This window comes from Gymnoscopelus braueri (genome assembly GCF_963280865.1).
Source record: "Gymnoscopelus braueri genome assembly, chromosome: 11".
In the NCBI taxonomy this organism is placed as follows: domain Eukaryota; kingdom Metazoa; phylum Chordata; class Actinopteri; order Myctophiformes; family Myctophidae; genus Gymnoscopelus; species Gymnoscopelus braueri.
The window spans coordinates 15,360,713-15,375,378 of NC_137613.1; the positions used below are offsets into that span (position 1 = coordinate 15,360,713).

At 42.4% G+C, this 14,666-nt stretch overlaps 2 protein-coding genes across 2 annotated transcripts; one reads left to right on the forward strand and one right to left on the reverse strand.

The window, feature by feature from the left end:
* The first annotated feature begins 649 nt into the window (after window positions 1-649).
* On the forward strand, window positions 650-7,834 carry polr1f (RNA polymerase I subunit F). The gene is made up of 5 exons (XM_080441745.1): window positions 650-981; window positions 2,401-2,542; window positions 4,365-4,573; window positions 5,080-5,222; window positions 5,590-7,834. The coding sequence occupies exons 1-5, from the start codon at window positions 662-664 to the stop codon at window positions 5,895-5,897; spliced, it is 1,122 nt and encodes a 373-aa protein (XP_080297871.1). The 5' UTR covers window positions 650-661; the 3' UTR covers window positions 5,898-7,834.
* Window positions 7,835-9,760: 1,926 nt separating this feature from the next.
* LOC308095755 (heat shock 70 kDa protein-like) lies at window positions 9,761-11,689 on the reverse strand (the record flags this gene model as incomplete). The annotated part of the gene is made up of 1 exon (XM_080442796.1): window positions 9,761-11,689. The coding sequence occupies one exon, from the start codon at window positions 11,687-11,689 to the stop codon at window positions 9,761-9,763; it is 1,929 nt and encodes a 642-aa protein (XP_080298922.1).
* Between the last annotated feature and the right edge of the window lie 2,977 nt (window positions 11,690-14,666).

Genomic DNA, 14,666 nt, shown 5'->3' on the forward strand with positions numbered 1-14,666 from the left:
GAGACATTTAGATCGTGTCAAAGGTCATGTCTCACCTAGACACAGGACACACATTTTGACCTGATGGTCAAGATTCAATTCATCCCCTGAGCAAGCAAGCATGCTCTAGTAGATCAATGGTAAAAATGGCAGCACTTGTGCAGGAAACCGGGTTCAAATCCAGGGTAGAGGATGAAAGTTATCCTGCAGCTTTAATAAACCCTGTGAAGAGCTGTTACCAAGTCACATCCGGGCTCTCTTGCACTCTTGTACTTTTTTTTTATTTTTCATTATGTTGTATGTTTGTCTCTTTTATGTTGTATGTTGCTGTTTAATGTGTACTATAGATATGATGTCTGAAATAAAGATTAATATTATTATTATCATCATCATTCCATTAAATTGGAAACAAATGTTTCATTACGCTTTAATGTGTTATCCTGGTTTTAAGTTATATTGTGATTTTATTTGTATATCTTTTACCAAAATCAAATAAAATCAAATAAAATCAAATAAAATCAAATCAAATCAAATCAAATCCCCACTGGTGACATTCCACTTCATCCCAGACGGGGGCGACATAACCAACGTGGTTGCACACTCTTCTGAGACGCGTTCCTCCCTGTAAACGGAAGTCAGCACTCGTTGGCTTTTCCTGTTGTCCCTTCTCTCAACAAACAGCATGGCGAACCTGCAGCATGCCGACAGTGCAGACGACCCGAAACGTGTGGGAAACATGTCCAAAGAAGTGCCTTCCTCGTCGTCGTCCGCTCCAGAGACCCCCGCGGCTCCTCCAGGGCTGACCACCGGGCCGCCGGCCGCTCCCATGCCCGTCTTTCTGCCGTCGTTTTCGGACGCCTCGGCGCTGGTGTCCTCGCCCTACTCCTGTCTGGTGGTGGACGTCCACAGGAGACACATCGCTCTGGCTCCCAAGTTCTTGAATAAGAAGAGGACCGGCATCCAGCAGGAGCTGGATACCGAGCTGCTCAGATACTCCGAAAGGTACCATTTCTTTCTTTCTTTTTTCTGGCAGGTTCGTTTGCACATAGCCCTGATACTAGCCATGGTTCACATGACGCTTGTATACAAGCGTCATGGTGCCGAGTCCCCCTGGTCTAAAGTTGTGTTCGATTTTTTCACATTGCCATCTCTCACATAAACATAAACGTTCAGATTTCAAATATAAAGTGCTTACCACCGAGCCACGGATGTTACAAGGCGATGCGGACAGCGATGAGTACCCGTATCTCCCGTGTTGTTCAATAAAAAGCATTTTAATCCCATCGCCGGCCATTTTCTCCAAATTGTCTCCGATACTTTCAACCATGCGACACTAGTGGTTGGGAGGTGTATTGCACTCTGATACATTACAAAACAGAAAAAATGAAAAAATGAAAATGGCCGGCGATGGGATTAAAATGCTTTTTATAAGAGAGATGGCAATGAGAGATGGCAATGTGAAAAAATCGAACACAACTTTAGACCAGGGGGACTCGGCACCATGACTGTCATGGTATGACAGTCATGTTTCAGGGCTACCCTGATACATGACTGTCAGTCATGGATGAACTTCAACATAATGTTTGCACTTTATCCCTTTTTGGACCGTACATCTACATAAACGTTCAGATTTCAAATACAAAAGTACTTACCCCATGGCCACGGATGTTACAATTAAATTCGGGCCCTCAGAAGTACCGGTGTCTTCCGTATAGTTCAATAAAAAGTATTTTAAGCCGATCGGTTGGCATTTTCTCCATGCTTTCAACTACGCGAACTTATCGGTTGAGAGATTTATTGCACTCTGTCTCTCTCTGATACATGATTATAGCTATGAGAAAATGGCCACCGGTTCTGGAAAGTTTATGGGATGTTCTGGGTTTAACTTTAGTTGAAAAGAGCAATTCTTACAGAACATACAATAGAAAAAGGAGAATAAGAGAGAGCAGTTTGTCTTTTTAGCCCTGGATCACATACATATGATCACAAACTATTCAGTGGAAGAAATAGTAAAGATATTTGGTATAGAGGGGAAAAAAGGAGAGGGTCTTCTATGGGATCTTCATCAGGAATTTCAAAATTCCTGATGAAGATCCCATAGGATCGAAATGTTGACAAGCAATTATAAAAGTAAGTGGAGTTGCTAACCAGTGTGCAGACTGTTGATCATTTTTTTTGTCCAGCACCTTGGTCCGAGAGATTGGATGTTCGACCTTGTATTGAACTGTACTTTCTTGTGCTTTTTTCTGCAAACTTCTAATAAAGTATTCATGTGCATCACATGCACTGTCTTCTTTGGTCTTCTAGTATAGACCCTGGGGAACTCTGATCAACGAAGTATAGGTAATGGGGTTTAAGTGCTGAATAGACACCTGGCTGCAAGCGTTATACAAATGTCTGCTCTGTGTTGGCCCTTCACAGTCTACATGGAGTGCCCTTGGCGTATGACGACATCAGCATAGTGGGCCAACATGGAGACATCTATGATGACAGCGGCTACATCCACCTGAACATACAGGCCAAATTTGTTATCTTCCAGCCCACAGAGGGACAGAGACTACTGGTGAGATGATGTCTTGTGTCTGTGTTGTCAGACAGTCTGCTAGGGAGACCATGTTTGTGTGTGATAAGGTTGTGCAATATGGCAAAATATTCCTTTTGGCCAAAAAATAGCTGAAAAACTATTATTGTGAGAACAGCTCCCCAGTCCTTAGCTCGGAGTTATCGAGTCGCAAATAGCAGATCTACAAGTTAACAATGTGTCGCATCCATGACACGTTGTGAGCTTGTAGATCTGCTATTTTCGTCTCACAACCCCGTTGTATGACGAAGTATATATTTGACTGTAATGCGTGCAGTGACGGGTTACTATGGTAACGTGAGTGACTGCGTGCTGTCAATGAACAGATGAGATGACACAACTGTCTTTCTGCTGCCATGCACCTCTCTCACTGACCAAAACTTGTTTAGACAACCAAGAATTGTAGAACATCCATTGGATATTCTCTTCAGGACTAAGATCACAGGCTAGGAGATGAAGTGAAGTTGAAGCAGACTAGCTTACAGCAGTTTGCACCATTGGCAGCAATGATGTGTCAAAACACACCCATCCAACTTTCCTTTTTTTTTTACCTTCGTACAAAATAATAAATCATGCCGCTGCGGGATAATCACCCGCCCGGGCAGCCCTCCCTTGTAACTAAAGGGACTCGCAATGCGCGTTGGCAGCGAGCCCCAAACCAACTCACATTTCAAATCACATAGATTGACTGGTGATATGAACATAAGTAATGGAGTCCAAGAGGTAAGCACATACATCTCAACAAAAAATCCTGTGCTGAACAAAAATGGTGCTGAACAAAAATGCGTACAATGGAGAAGAAGGGAAGTCCGCGCACTCCGATATAAACATAACTGACACAAGTTTTAATATCCAGACTTGCAAAAGTTAAGAATCAAGTGCTGGATCTTGTGAGACCGGGGGGACATGCGTCCGTGCGTCATTAAGCTTGCAAATACACAGCAAGGATTTGTAGAGACGAAAGCTAGTTTCATTTTTGCTTTTAAGGCTCGTCTTTGAACATATACATATATACAGCTAACATCAAATGTACAGTAGCTGACAAATAGACAACTAGGAAAGCAAAAGCTATTCCCTCTCTCCTCTGCTCTCCTCCACTCCATTCAGTACCGGGGAGGGGAGTGTTTTGTAGCCTAGACTCGTTGGAAATCAGTGCAACAAAAACGTGCCTTATCATTATTAGATTATTATTAGCCCAAATTGATTAACATTTCGTGCATGCTTTGTATTGCGGTTTACATTTAATTTGGCTATATTTGAAGAGTTTGAATTCTCAAGGAGGCAGACCATTAGGCTACATTTATTTAGCAAAATAAAATGACATATAGCCCCAAAAATCGGCCAATAAAAACAACAGATGATTGGACTCATTCAATCGCCGATTGCCATTGTATTCGCCATATCGTCCAACCTTAGTGTGTGTGTTACACAGCTTTTGTTTTAGCTCTTCCTCATTTGATTTTGCTATTTGTCTCATCTGTTTAAGAAAGTAGGTAGCTGATATATTGCACTTTTACCTTAGCGTTAGGTATCCTCTTGGTTGCTTGTTTTAGCAGAAAATGCACTTAGGACTTCTGGTGATTAGTAGTTTCGTTCCCTACCTATGTTGAATGCACTTATTGTCGCTTTGGATAAAAGCGTCTGCTAAATGACTGTAATGTGCAGCTGCAACTATAGCTTAGTTTCATAGCGATTATCCTATCGAATCTTCCAAATCTTTTTTGATTAATTGAATAATCCAGAACAGAAGCACCCCTGCAACCAGTTATTTAAAATGAGTTTCGTTTCCATACGTGTTGTCCAGGGTGTAGTGAATAAACTGGGAGCAACATATGTGGGCTGCCTGGTGCACGGCTCCTTCAACGCCAGTATCCCCAAACCCAGCCTGGTGTCAGTGGATGTGTGGAGGGACGCGGGGCCCATGATAGGATCCGACCTGGAGTTTGAGGTGTCCCAGCTGGACGCAGACACAGCCGGCGTACTGCTGATCAGAGGACGCCTGGACAGGACAAGGTGTGTGTGTGTGTGTGTGTGTGTGTGTGTGTGTGTGTGTGTGTGTGTGTGTGTGTGTGTGTGTGTGTGTGTGTGTGTGTGTGTGTGTGTGTGTGTGTGTGTGTGTGTGTGTGTGTGTGTGTGTGTGTGTGTGTGTGTGCGCGTGTGAGGGGTGCTGCTCCGATCAGATTTTTTCGGGTTGCATGCAACGCATTGTGAACTTGTAGATCTCCTGTTTTTGCATCCTTTCATTGTAAACAAAGTATAACGCTATTTCTTGCTACCGGTATTTTCACTTTCTTTTTTAGCTTGCACTCATGCAATCACCACACTGCATGATTTCATACACACTTCATGCAAAACGCTGCGTTTGAGCTTGCAGATCTGCTACTTTTGATCCGTTTGTGTGACACTAGTATGATTAAGTAGGGCATTAATTTACGAAAAAAACATGGAATATGGACATACAGTAAGAGGTTTCTGCCCGACAACAACTATGTCTATTTCACAATCAATCAATCACTCAGGGTCCAGGAGATGTTGGCGTTGGGTGAGAGCTCAGAGGTCCAGGACCCCGCCGACGAGATGCTGCCGCCGGTCGTGGAACCGGAACCCCCCGGCCAGGACTCCACTGACCAGACCCCCAAGAAGAAAAAGAAGAAGAAGAAAAGTAAGGACACACCTTTTTATTACATAAAAGAGATGATGGGATTTATTTTGCATAATTGTCAGAATCGTTTCCATTCATCTGTATTAATCGTTGGAAACATAGTGAAAAGATATATGCTATTTTCTAACCCCCATAAATGTATACGTATATCAAATTATGAAATACATGGCCTGTTTTGGTCTTAGTACATTTTTTTATTATTATCTGCATAATTGCTCTGTACAATCTTTGTTCAAAAAGGGAAGACAGAAATGTAGTTCTTAAATTCATATATTCCTATGTTTAATGGCCAAATCATTCATAATCACAATTATTTGTATGACAATTCATCGTCAACTAAAATATCCTGATGGTGACAACCCTACAGAAGAGTCAACGGAGGAGGACGTCACGGCTCCCACCCCCGACCAGCAGACTGACGCCGACGTGACGCAGGAGCTGAACGGAGCCGCGGACGGAGAGAAGAAGAAAAAGAAGGAGAAACATCTGGAGGAGGAGACGGAGGAGCATGTGAAGCGCTCCACCATGGAGGTCCACAACAGCGACTCCAGCGGCTACATCAGTGACAAGCCCAGAAAGAAGAGGAAAACGCAGGAAAACGACGCGGTCAACGGGGACCCCGAAACGCCAAAGTCCAAGAAGAAGCGGAAAAGTGACATTCAGCAGGCCGCCTGAATAGACTGAACACACCTAATGAAAGGAAAAGTGATATGAAAAAGTGGATTGTACAGTATATATACAGATAATTGAGTTGTTTGAAACTGGTATTTAAAACACTTCTGGGGTCATTTTAACATCTACTATTTTTTTATTTTTTCATAGATTTATTTTTTTGTAATTTTCCAAAAAGTATATTTAAAAAAAGTATTTGCCCCCTCAGGCATTAGGACGATGTCAGTCACCAGAACCAGGGACGTGCATTTTCAGCAAGCCGTGGTTAAAATGGAGTTTAGATAGGAAGAGGGCATGTCTGATAAAAATGATTTCAAATATTGAATCAAGCAACTTAAAAACTGTCTAGGGTAGACATTAAAGCCAGAGTAGACATTCAAATGACCCCAGAAGTGTTTGAAAGTGAAATACCCCTTTAATAGAAGTGCTGATGGGACTATATTTAAATGCCTTAATAAATATACAACAGAGATTTACCAGTCACACTTCTGTCACATTGTAGTAGGGCTGGGTGATATATTGATATTGTGAATATGAGACTAGATATTGTCTGAGAGAGTTTGGATAAGATGATATTGAATGCACAACATCACTGCGGCTAACAGAGGTGCACCACGTCCTGCCACCAGGGCTGCAGACTCTTCACGATAGGGCTGGGTGACACGACTTCAAATCAATATCACGATTATTTCCAACTTTTCCTCGGTTCTGGATAATGAAAGATCATCTTTTTAAAAAAGCAGCAGCTCTACAAGCTAACTATGCGTCTCATCAGGAGCTTGTGTACGCTGTCTAACCCATTTAGACCTGAGGCCGATTCTAAAAACGCCTTCTAAATCCCGATTCTAAAATTACAAAAAGATTATGTTGCTATATACTGTACATAGCAACAACAACCCCAACCAAAAGGGGTTCCTGTCTTGAAATGTATAGTTACAAATAGTTCCCGCCCTAAATGGGTTCAGACTAATCGATTTAGTCGATTATCATAGAATTTCTTTGTCGATTTGTTGACATACAAGAAAAAACAACTATTAAAAAAACCTACATGAGCAAGATTAAATAAGTTATTGGTTCTAAATAAGTGTTAAGATATATGTCCAGTACAGTATATATGCCCAAGTTCACCCTACTCAACAATGCCCTGGCTGCTAAATTAGTGGAAGTCATGATTGGGCTCACACATGCAGGAGCTGAGCCCCTCAGGCAGGAAATAGCACAAATAACCTACAATCTCTACACATTGTGTAGATGGGCTATTTTTCCTAGTCTTTTAAAATGTTGACAACAAAAAAAAAAGTATTTGTGATAGGCCTGTTTGATTTTGTCCTTTTCTCCCAGCGTGTTTGGGATTTTTCCTCAATTCCTTGTGTTCCTTCTACCCGGTTCATGAAAGGCATTAAAACAATGGTCAAACACACCATAGAAGAGTCTATGCAGAATCCCATCCAAGTGCCTTGCCTTCTGATGAGCACAAACTGGAAAGAGTTCTGTTAAAGCATTACAAGTGAAGCCTGTGTATGTACTTCATTTCTATGACCAGAAGAGGGCGCAAAAAGCTCTTTCCAAAGCAGACATGGATCTGATTTTTCCATAGTCCTGTTTAGTGAATATGTCAGGGTTGGAATGTGGTATTCAAATGAAAATGTTTGTTTAGCACATGGAACTGTTAATTGCCTGCTTTTGTTTCCCCCTGTTATTTAATTAAAACATGTGCTGATGTACAAGTTAACAATAAGGAGAAGAATTAGAAGACATTTGGTGTAGAGGAGGAAAAGGACTGGGCCAATAGATCCCTGGGGGACTCTGGGTGGACTGCTGGAGAATATACAGTAGAAGAGGAATGTATCGTCAGATGGCATTTTGTCTGATGTTGACTGAGCCGACAAGAATGCACAGAAAATTGGCAATTTCTCATTCTTATTAAAGAGTTATATATTTTCAAAGTTGAGTCTTTGCATTTGTATATATTTTTTTTTACTGATATATAACTAATTGCATGGTCAAATCAATCGATACCGATATTGCATTACAAGTTTTCAGTATAGGTTTTTACCTTGCACCTATTAGTTATAGCTGATTCTGAGTGCAGACATCTAAATAGCTGCATTCTTATTACCTGATTTATTAGGCCTACTGATGCATATTAGTTGAAACAACTTAAATGTAAAGATGTGACATTAATTTTTCCAACTAGTTGACCCTTGTGAAAGCTTCCCTTGATGACATTGATTGAATCTGCTGAATCCCATAGAGATTTCTGCATAAAAAGGGTATTTATTAATATAGTTTATAATATAATTAAATATTCAAATATTTTAAACTGATTTTGGATGCTACACATTGTGATGGGGACCCCCTGGGCTGGAACCCCCTCAGGGACCCCTTGGGCTCCCTGGACTCCACTTTGAGAAGCACTGATTTACAACAACCTGAAGCAATTGGCCAGCCACACACAACCACACAAATCTCCATCCTATCAGTCACACCCCTGTGTGTGTTTAGTGATGTGGTCAGCACTGCTCTTTCCCAGAGTCCCAAATGGCAATGGGTCGTAAAACCTTAATTATTTAACCAGTGAGTGAACACAGTTCAATTGTGGTCATATCTGAGGTGGAAGAAGTACTACATGTTTTACTTAAAGGAGTTCACCCAAAAAATTACTTATTTTCTATCAATTACACACCCCATGAAGCCTTGATTTCATGGATTTCTTTTTGTTTTTGTGGCATTCCTAAGACAATAATTTGATGACCGTGTGTATTTCCGGTAGGAGACACAAATAATCTACTTTGTGTCTCCTACCGGATACATTAGCCGGTAGGAGACGGGAATCAAATTATTAGCTTAGGAATGCGACAAAAACAAAAAAGAATCTATGGATTCAAGGCTTCATAGGGTGTGCAATTGATAGAAAATAAGTCATTTTTGGGGTGAACTCCTGCTTTAAGTAGCAATACCAAAATATAAAAACAAAATACTAGTAAAAGGCCTGTATTCAAAATCTTACTTGAGCAAAAGTACAACAGTATTGGCATTAAAATTTAGTGTTACTGTACCAAAGTAAAAGTACTAATTTTTTTTTTCTTAATTCCAAAATATCAGATCTAAGCTCACGTCACTAAGCTCAATAAGATCAGATGACACCCACAAGTTAAAAGATCTGCCGACCAATGATTTCAATGGCAGAAATTACAGCCTTTCTCTCCCAGATAAGTCGCTGAAATAGAAGTAAATTGTTCTTGCGTCAATAAAATACCAAATCTTACATGAAATTACCACTGATTATATCCTCAGTATAGGCAGGTTTCTGAACTGTCCACAGCCCACCTCTGAGATGCAGAGCGAGTAGACAAAAATGACAGGAAACCTTTATGAGGACTAATTATGAGATAAGGTTGAAAATGGGTGACGTGCTACTATACGCCTATACGCATGGATTTTGAGAGGCATATACAGTACCTTGCAAAAGTATTCAGACCCTTTGGTGTCATAATTGGGGGGTTTTCTGATTAGCGTTAAAAAAAAAATCACAGTACATTTGCAAGGCACTGTGTTTTTTTGCCAACCCCCACAGTTGGCATGGGGATTGGTTTTCTTTTTTTTCCCTTTTTTATAATATCCTCCAAATTTCAGTCAGAATTGTTTTCTTTTTTGAGTTTTTAAAATATATGTACAGTGCCTTTTGCAAGGCACTGTACATATATTTTACTTTTCTTCCCTATTAACATTTCATATTTTTTTTGCCAACCCCCACTTGTTGGCATGGGGATTTATTTTTTTATTTTTTTATGATATCCTCGTAATTTAATGGACTAAAGGTGACATGACAACAAAACGATGAACCATAAAGTCCATGACTCATTTTAGTCAACCTCCTCAATGGTTGGGCCTTGGCCTTCTGAGCTTTCTTGTGCATCCTCTCTGCAGCTGCTGCCTGCTGGCATTCCTCCTCCGTACGACTTGCTGATGATGGGCTCACACACCTTCTCCAGCTCTTTGAGCTGATGCTCGTACTCCTCTTTATCAGCCAACTGGTTGTTCTCCATCCAGGCGATGGCCTGATCACACTGCTCAATCACCTTCTTCTGCTCCTCTTCACTGATCTTCTCCTTCATGTTGTCCTCCTGCACACTGCTCTTCATTCTGAAGGCGTAGGATTCCAGGGAGTTCCTCGCAGTGATCCTTTCCCTCTGAATGTCATCTTCAGCTTTGAATTTGTCAGCATCTTGCACCATCCTCTCGATCTCTTCTTTGTTGAGCCGGCCCTTATCGTTGGTGATGGTGATCTTGTTCTCTTTGCCCGATTGTTTATCGGCTGCAGACACGTTCAAGATGCCATTGGCATCGATGTCAAAGGTGACATCGATTTGAGGAACCCCTCTAGGAGCAGGTGGGATTCCTGCCAGATCAAACTTGCCCAACATATTGTTATCCTTGGTCATCGCTCTCTCTCCTTCATACACCTGGATGAGGACCCCGGGCTGGTTGTCAGAGTAAGTGCTGAAGGTCTGGGTTTGTTTAGTGGGGATGGTGGTATTCCGTTTGATGAGAGCTGTCATAACTCCTCCAGCTGTCTCGATGCCCAGGGAAAGAGGTGCCACATCCAGCAGCAACAGGTCTTTAACATTTTCTGATTTATCGCCTGACAGAATAGCAGCCTGTACAGCAGCTCCATAAGCCACCGCCTCATCTGGGTTGATGCTCTTGTTCAGCTCCCTGCCGTTGAAGAAATCCTGCAGGAGTTTCTGTATTTTAGGGATTCTGGTGGAGCCTCCAACCAGGACAATGTCATTAATGGTTCCCTTGTCCATTTTGGCATCTCTGAGGGATTTTTCCACAGGCTCTAATGTTCCCCTGAAGAGGTCAGCGCACAGCTCCTCAAAGCGAGCTCTGGTGATGGTAGTGTAGAAGTCAATGCCCTCAGAAAGAGAGTCAATCTCAATGCTTGCCTGAGAGCTTGACGACAGGGTTCTCTTGGCCCTCTCACAAGATGTGCGCAACCTCCTCAGAGCTCTCTTGTTTTGGCTGATGTCCTTCTTGTGTTTCCTCTTGAACTCCTCCACAAAGTGGTTGACCACACGGTTGTCAAAGTCCTCTCCACCCAGGTGAGTGTCTCCAGCTGTAGCCTTGACTTCGAAGATGCCATCCTCGATCGTCAGAATGGACACGTCGAAGGTGCCCCCGCCCAGGTCAAAGATTAGGACGTTGCGTTCTTGGGACTTGACTTTATCAAGTCCGTATGCGATGGCAGCTGCAGTTGGCTCATTGATTATTCTCAGTACATTCAGCCCTGCAATGGTGCCAGCATCCTTTGTAGCCTGCCTCTGTGAGTCATTGAAGTAAGCTGGGACTGTGACGACAGCATTGTTCACCTTCTGGCCCAAGTAGGCCTCAGCAATCTCTTTCATCTTTACCAGGACCATGGAAGAGATTTCCTCTGGGTTGAAGGTTTTGGTCTCCCCCTTAAATTCCACCTGAACCTTGGGCTTTCCTCCATCACTCACCACCGTAAAGGGCCAGTGCTTCATGTCTGACTGCACCACTGCATCGTCAAACTTTCGCCCAATCAGTCGTTTGGCATCGAACACGGTGTTGGTAGGGTTCATTGCCACCTGGTTCTTGGCTGCGTCCCCGATGAGTCTTTCAGTTTCGGTGAAAGCCACATAGCTGGGGGTGGTCCTGTTGCCCTGGTCATTGGCAATGATTTCTACTTTGCCGTGCTGAAAAACCCCCACACAGGAGTAGGTGGTTCCCAGGTCAATGCCAATAGCGACACCTTTTACTGCAGACATCTTGAATAGTAAGTATACCTTGATTCCTTAGCTCTTATTGAAACAACTTCCAACGATCTCAGACTGTGCAGACTGAACCTGAAAGCAATACAAGCTTTTATATTGGCGGTGTGACATCAGTTACAGTAGTCCTGACATCACATTGTGACAGGCTTTGTCAATGTTTCCAAATATAGAAATAATAGTGCAGTGCCCATAATCAGTGAACTTTGAGGCCAGTCTATGGTGTCAGTCATCTATGATGTCAGTATGATGACGTCAATTCTTCATTCTCCAAACAAAATTCATATTTTTAGAGGACCACAATGAAAATAAGCCTATGGGCTTTATTGTGTTTTCTTTTATCCTCAGTGATATTTTGTCTAATGTATGTTGTGGAAGTGCGTGGGGATCTCATTTTAAACAAGCTTAGTGCTTTATGAGCCTTCCAGTTTAGTAGACCTTGTATTGTGAATTTGTACTTCCATGTACTGTTGTTGCCATGTCTTACTAAATAAAGTACATCAATCAATCAATCACTCAATCAATCTGATGTGCTCTTCTTTTTATTCATTAATTCATTAATTCATTAATTCATTGGGCATATTTGGGGGCGGACATATGGACAGATACCGCGCACCGCCCTGCTCGGGAACAATGCAAGTCCGGAACAATGCAAGTTGTGAATGCAAGCCCCACCCAGTTATGCAATACCTGTTGTACCTGTCTGTCTGTCTGTCTGTCTGTCTGTCTGTCTGTATATGTGTCCCTTTTATGCCCATATCTGGAGATCTGTTTATGTGTCTGCCTGTGTCCCTTTTATGCCCATGTATGGAGATCCCTGATGTCATTAGTATATGCCCTTATATGGGCATGCCGGTCGGATCGGTGGTTCTGGACAACCGGGTCTTCATATATGCCTATATATGGGCATATCGGTCGGATCAGCAATGCAAGTTGAGAACAATGCAAGTTGGGAATGCATGTCCGACCCGGTTAGAATACCCGTTGTCAAAGTACCTGTTGTACCCGTCTGTCTGCCTGAGTTCCTTTTATGCCCCTATACATGGATATCTCTGTATCTGTCTGGCTTTGTCCATTTTATGCCCATTTATGGAGATCCCTGATGTCATCAGTATATGCCCATATATGGGCATATATTCGTTGGATTGGTGGTTCTGGACAACTGGATCTCCATATATGCCACCTATACTGTATATGGGCATATCGGTCAGATCGGCGAGATCTGGACAACCGCATATCCGAACGAGGACTCGAGGCCTGTTTTAAAAATCTTACTTGAGTAAAAGTACAAAAGTATTGGTATTAAAATATAGTCTACTTACTGTACCAAAGTACTTTAAAAAAAATAGCAGATCTAAGCTCACAGCGTCACTAAAGCTCAGTATAAGATGAGATGACACCCACAAGTTAAAAGATCTGCCGATGTTCTACTATAGTTCTACTATACATGTAGTTTTACCAGAGCCCTGTGTCACGGCCCCTTGGCCTGGCTTGCAGGGCCTGTGTGGCTGTATGGTGTACTCCTTTATGTGTGTATCTCTCCCACAGATCCTATGGGCGTCGGCCAACTTGGGTGCACCCCAATTAGGTGCATTGGGAGCACCTGATCAATGCTCCCTGGAGCCCTATAAAAGAGTGGGTGCCAGCCATTCTACATGTCCCTCTCCAGATGACAGCACCCTTTTGTCTGTTTACATTATGACTGAGTTCACACACTTTGCAACACCCCACACTACACTGAACACACATCCATACATTGCTGACACTACTGATTACTGAATTACACACCTCATTCCTTTTGTAAGCATTATTTGTAAGTTCCTTTTGTTAATAAATTATTGTTATTTTTAAGCACTACCACTGTGTCCTCCTCAATTTGTCATGGCCCCACAGGCCGGGTTGTGACACCTGTCAGCATTACCAGCTTCCACCTCTCACGACAAGGACGAAGGGTTGGATATTGAGAGGCATATACCTTGCAAAAGTATTCAGACCTTTTGAAGTCAGAATTTGTTTATTTTGAGTTTTTAATTTTTTTCACAGTACTTTTGCAAGGCACTGCACATATATTTTACATTTCTGCCCTATGAACTTTTCATCTGTTTTTTATTTACTGAACTAATCTTTTTTTTTTGCCAACCCCCACTGTTTTTTTTTTTTTGTTTTTTTTACTTAAGGCAGGTAACCCATTCATTCAACTGCTGCTGACTATAAAAATGTTTCATTTCCAATACATCTTGAATCGGCCAGGTACAAAGTCTGAGAAGCTCCCTTTGGTGGTATAACCGTGCACATCGCTAACTTTACATTCCCTATTTCTGTTTGGTAGCATAGGCAGGACAGAATTACCCCCCACTATTTCATAATCGACCGTAACGTCTGTCTACCTGTTCTCGGCCGACCACTGGTCTACTAGCCGTTCCTATTGTGTTGTGCAATCGTTGTGTATTGGCTGCTTGCCTCTCCGCAATGACCGTTCTGTTTACTGGCTACATGCAGTTGCTCTCTCGCCGTGATCAACTGGCCGCCATGTGTCATGTTCCCGTGTGATCGCATCATCCTCCAAAGAGGATCACCCACCATACCACAGGACAGTTCGTCTGCACACCTTTCCCCTTGGGCTCTAACTTCTTCCAGGAGCAGGTCTCTGAAATGTGTTTCCGCAGATCATTGCCACCAAGTACATGTCCATATATAATTGGGACACAGCCAGACGGGTACAGTGGGTATTTTGACAACAGGTATTTCAAGTCGGGGATAATGCAAGTTGGGAATGCATGCCCCACCCAATAGCCTACCCGTTGTACAACTTGTACCAGTTGTCAGAGTACCTGTTGCACCTGTCTCTCTGTGTCCCTTTTATGACCATATATGGAGATCTTTGAATCTGTCTGTCTGTGTTCCTTTTATGCCCAAATACTGAGATCGCTGATGCCATATGCCCATATATGGGCGGTTCTGGACAACTGGATCT

What these genes read in the sequence shown, in the direction of transcription:
- polr1f (XM_080441745.1), top strand. Translation starts at nt 662, where the DNA reads ATGGCGAACCTGCAGCATGCCGACAGTGCAGACGACCCGAAACGTGTG. An exon ending in CTGCTCAGATACTCCGAAAG is followed by an intron (nt 982 to 2,400) that starts GTACCATTTCTT and finishes GGCCCTTCACAG; the next exon opens with TCTACATGGAGTGCCCTTGG. An exon ending in GAAAAAGAAGAAGAAGAAAA is followed by an intron (nt 5,223 to 5,589) that starts GTAAGGACACAC and finishes ACAACCCTACAG; the next exon opens with AAGAGTCAACGGAGGAGGAC.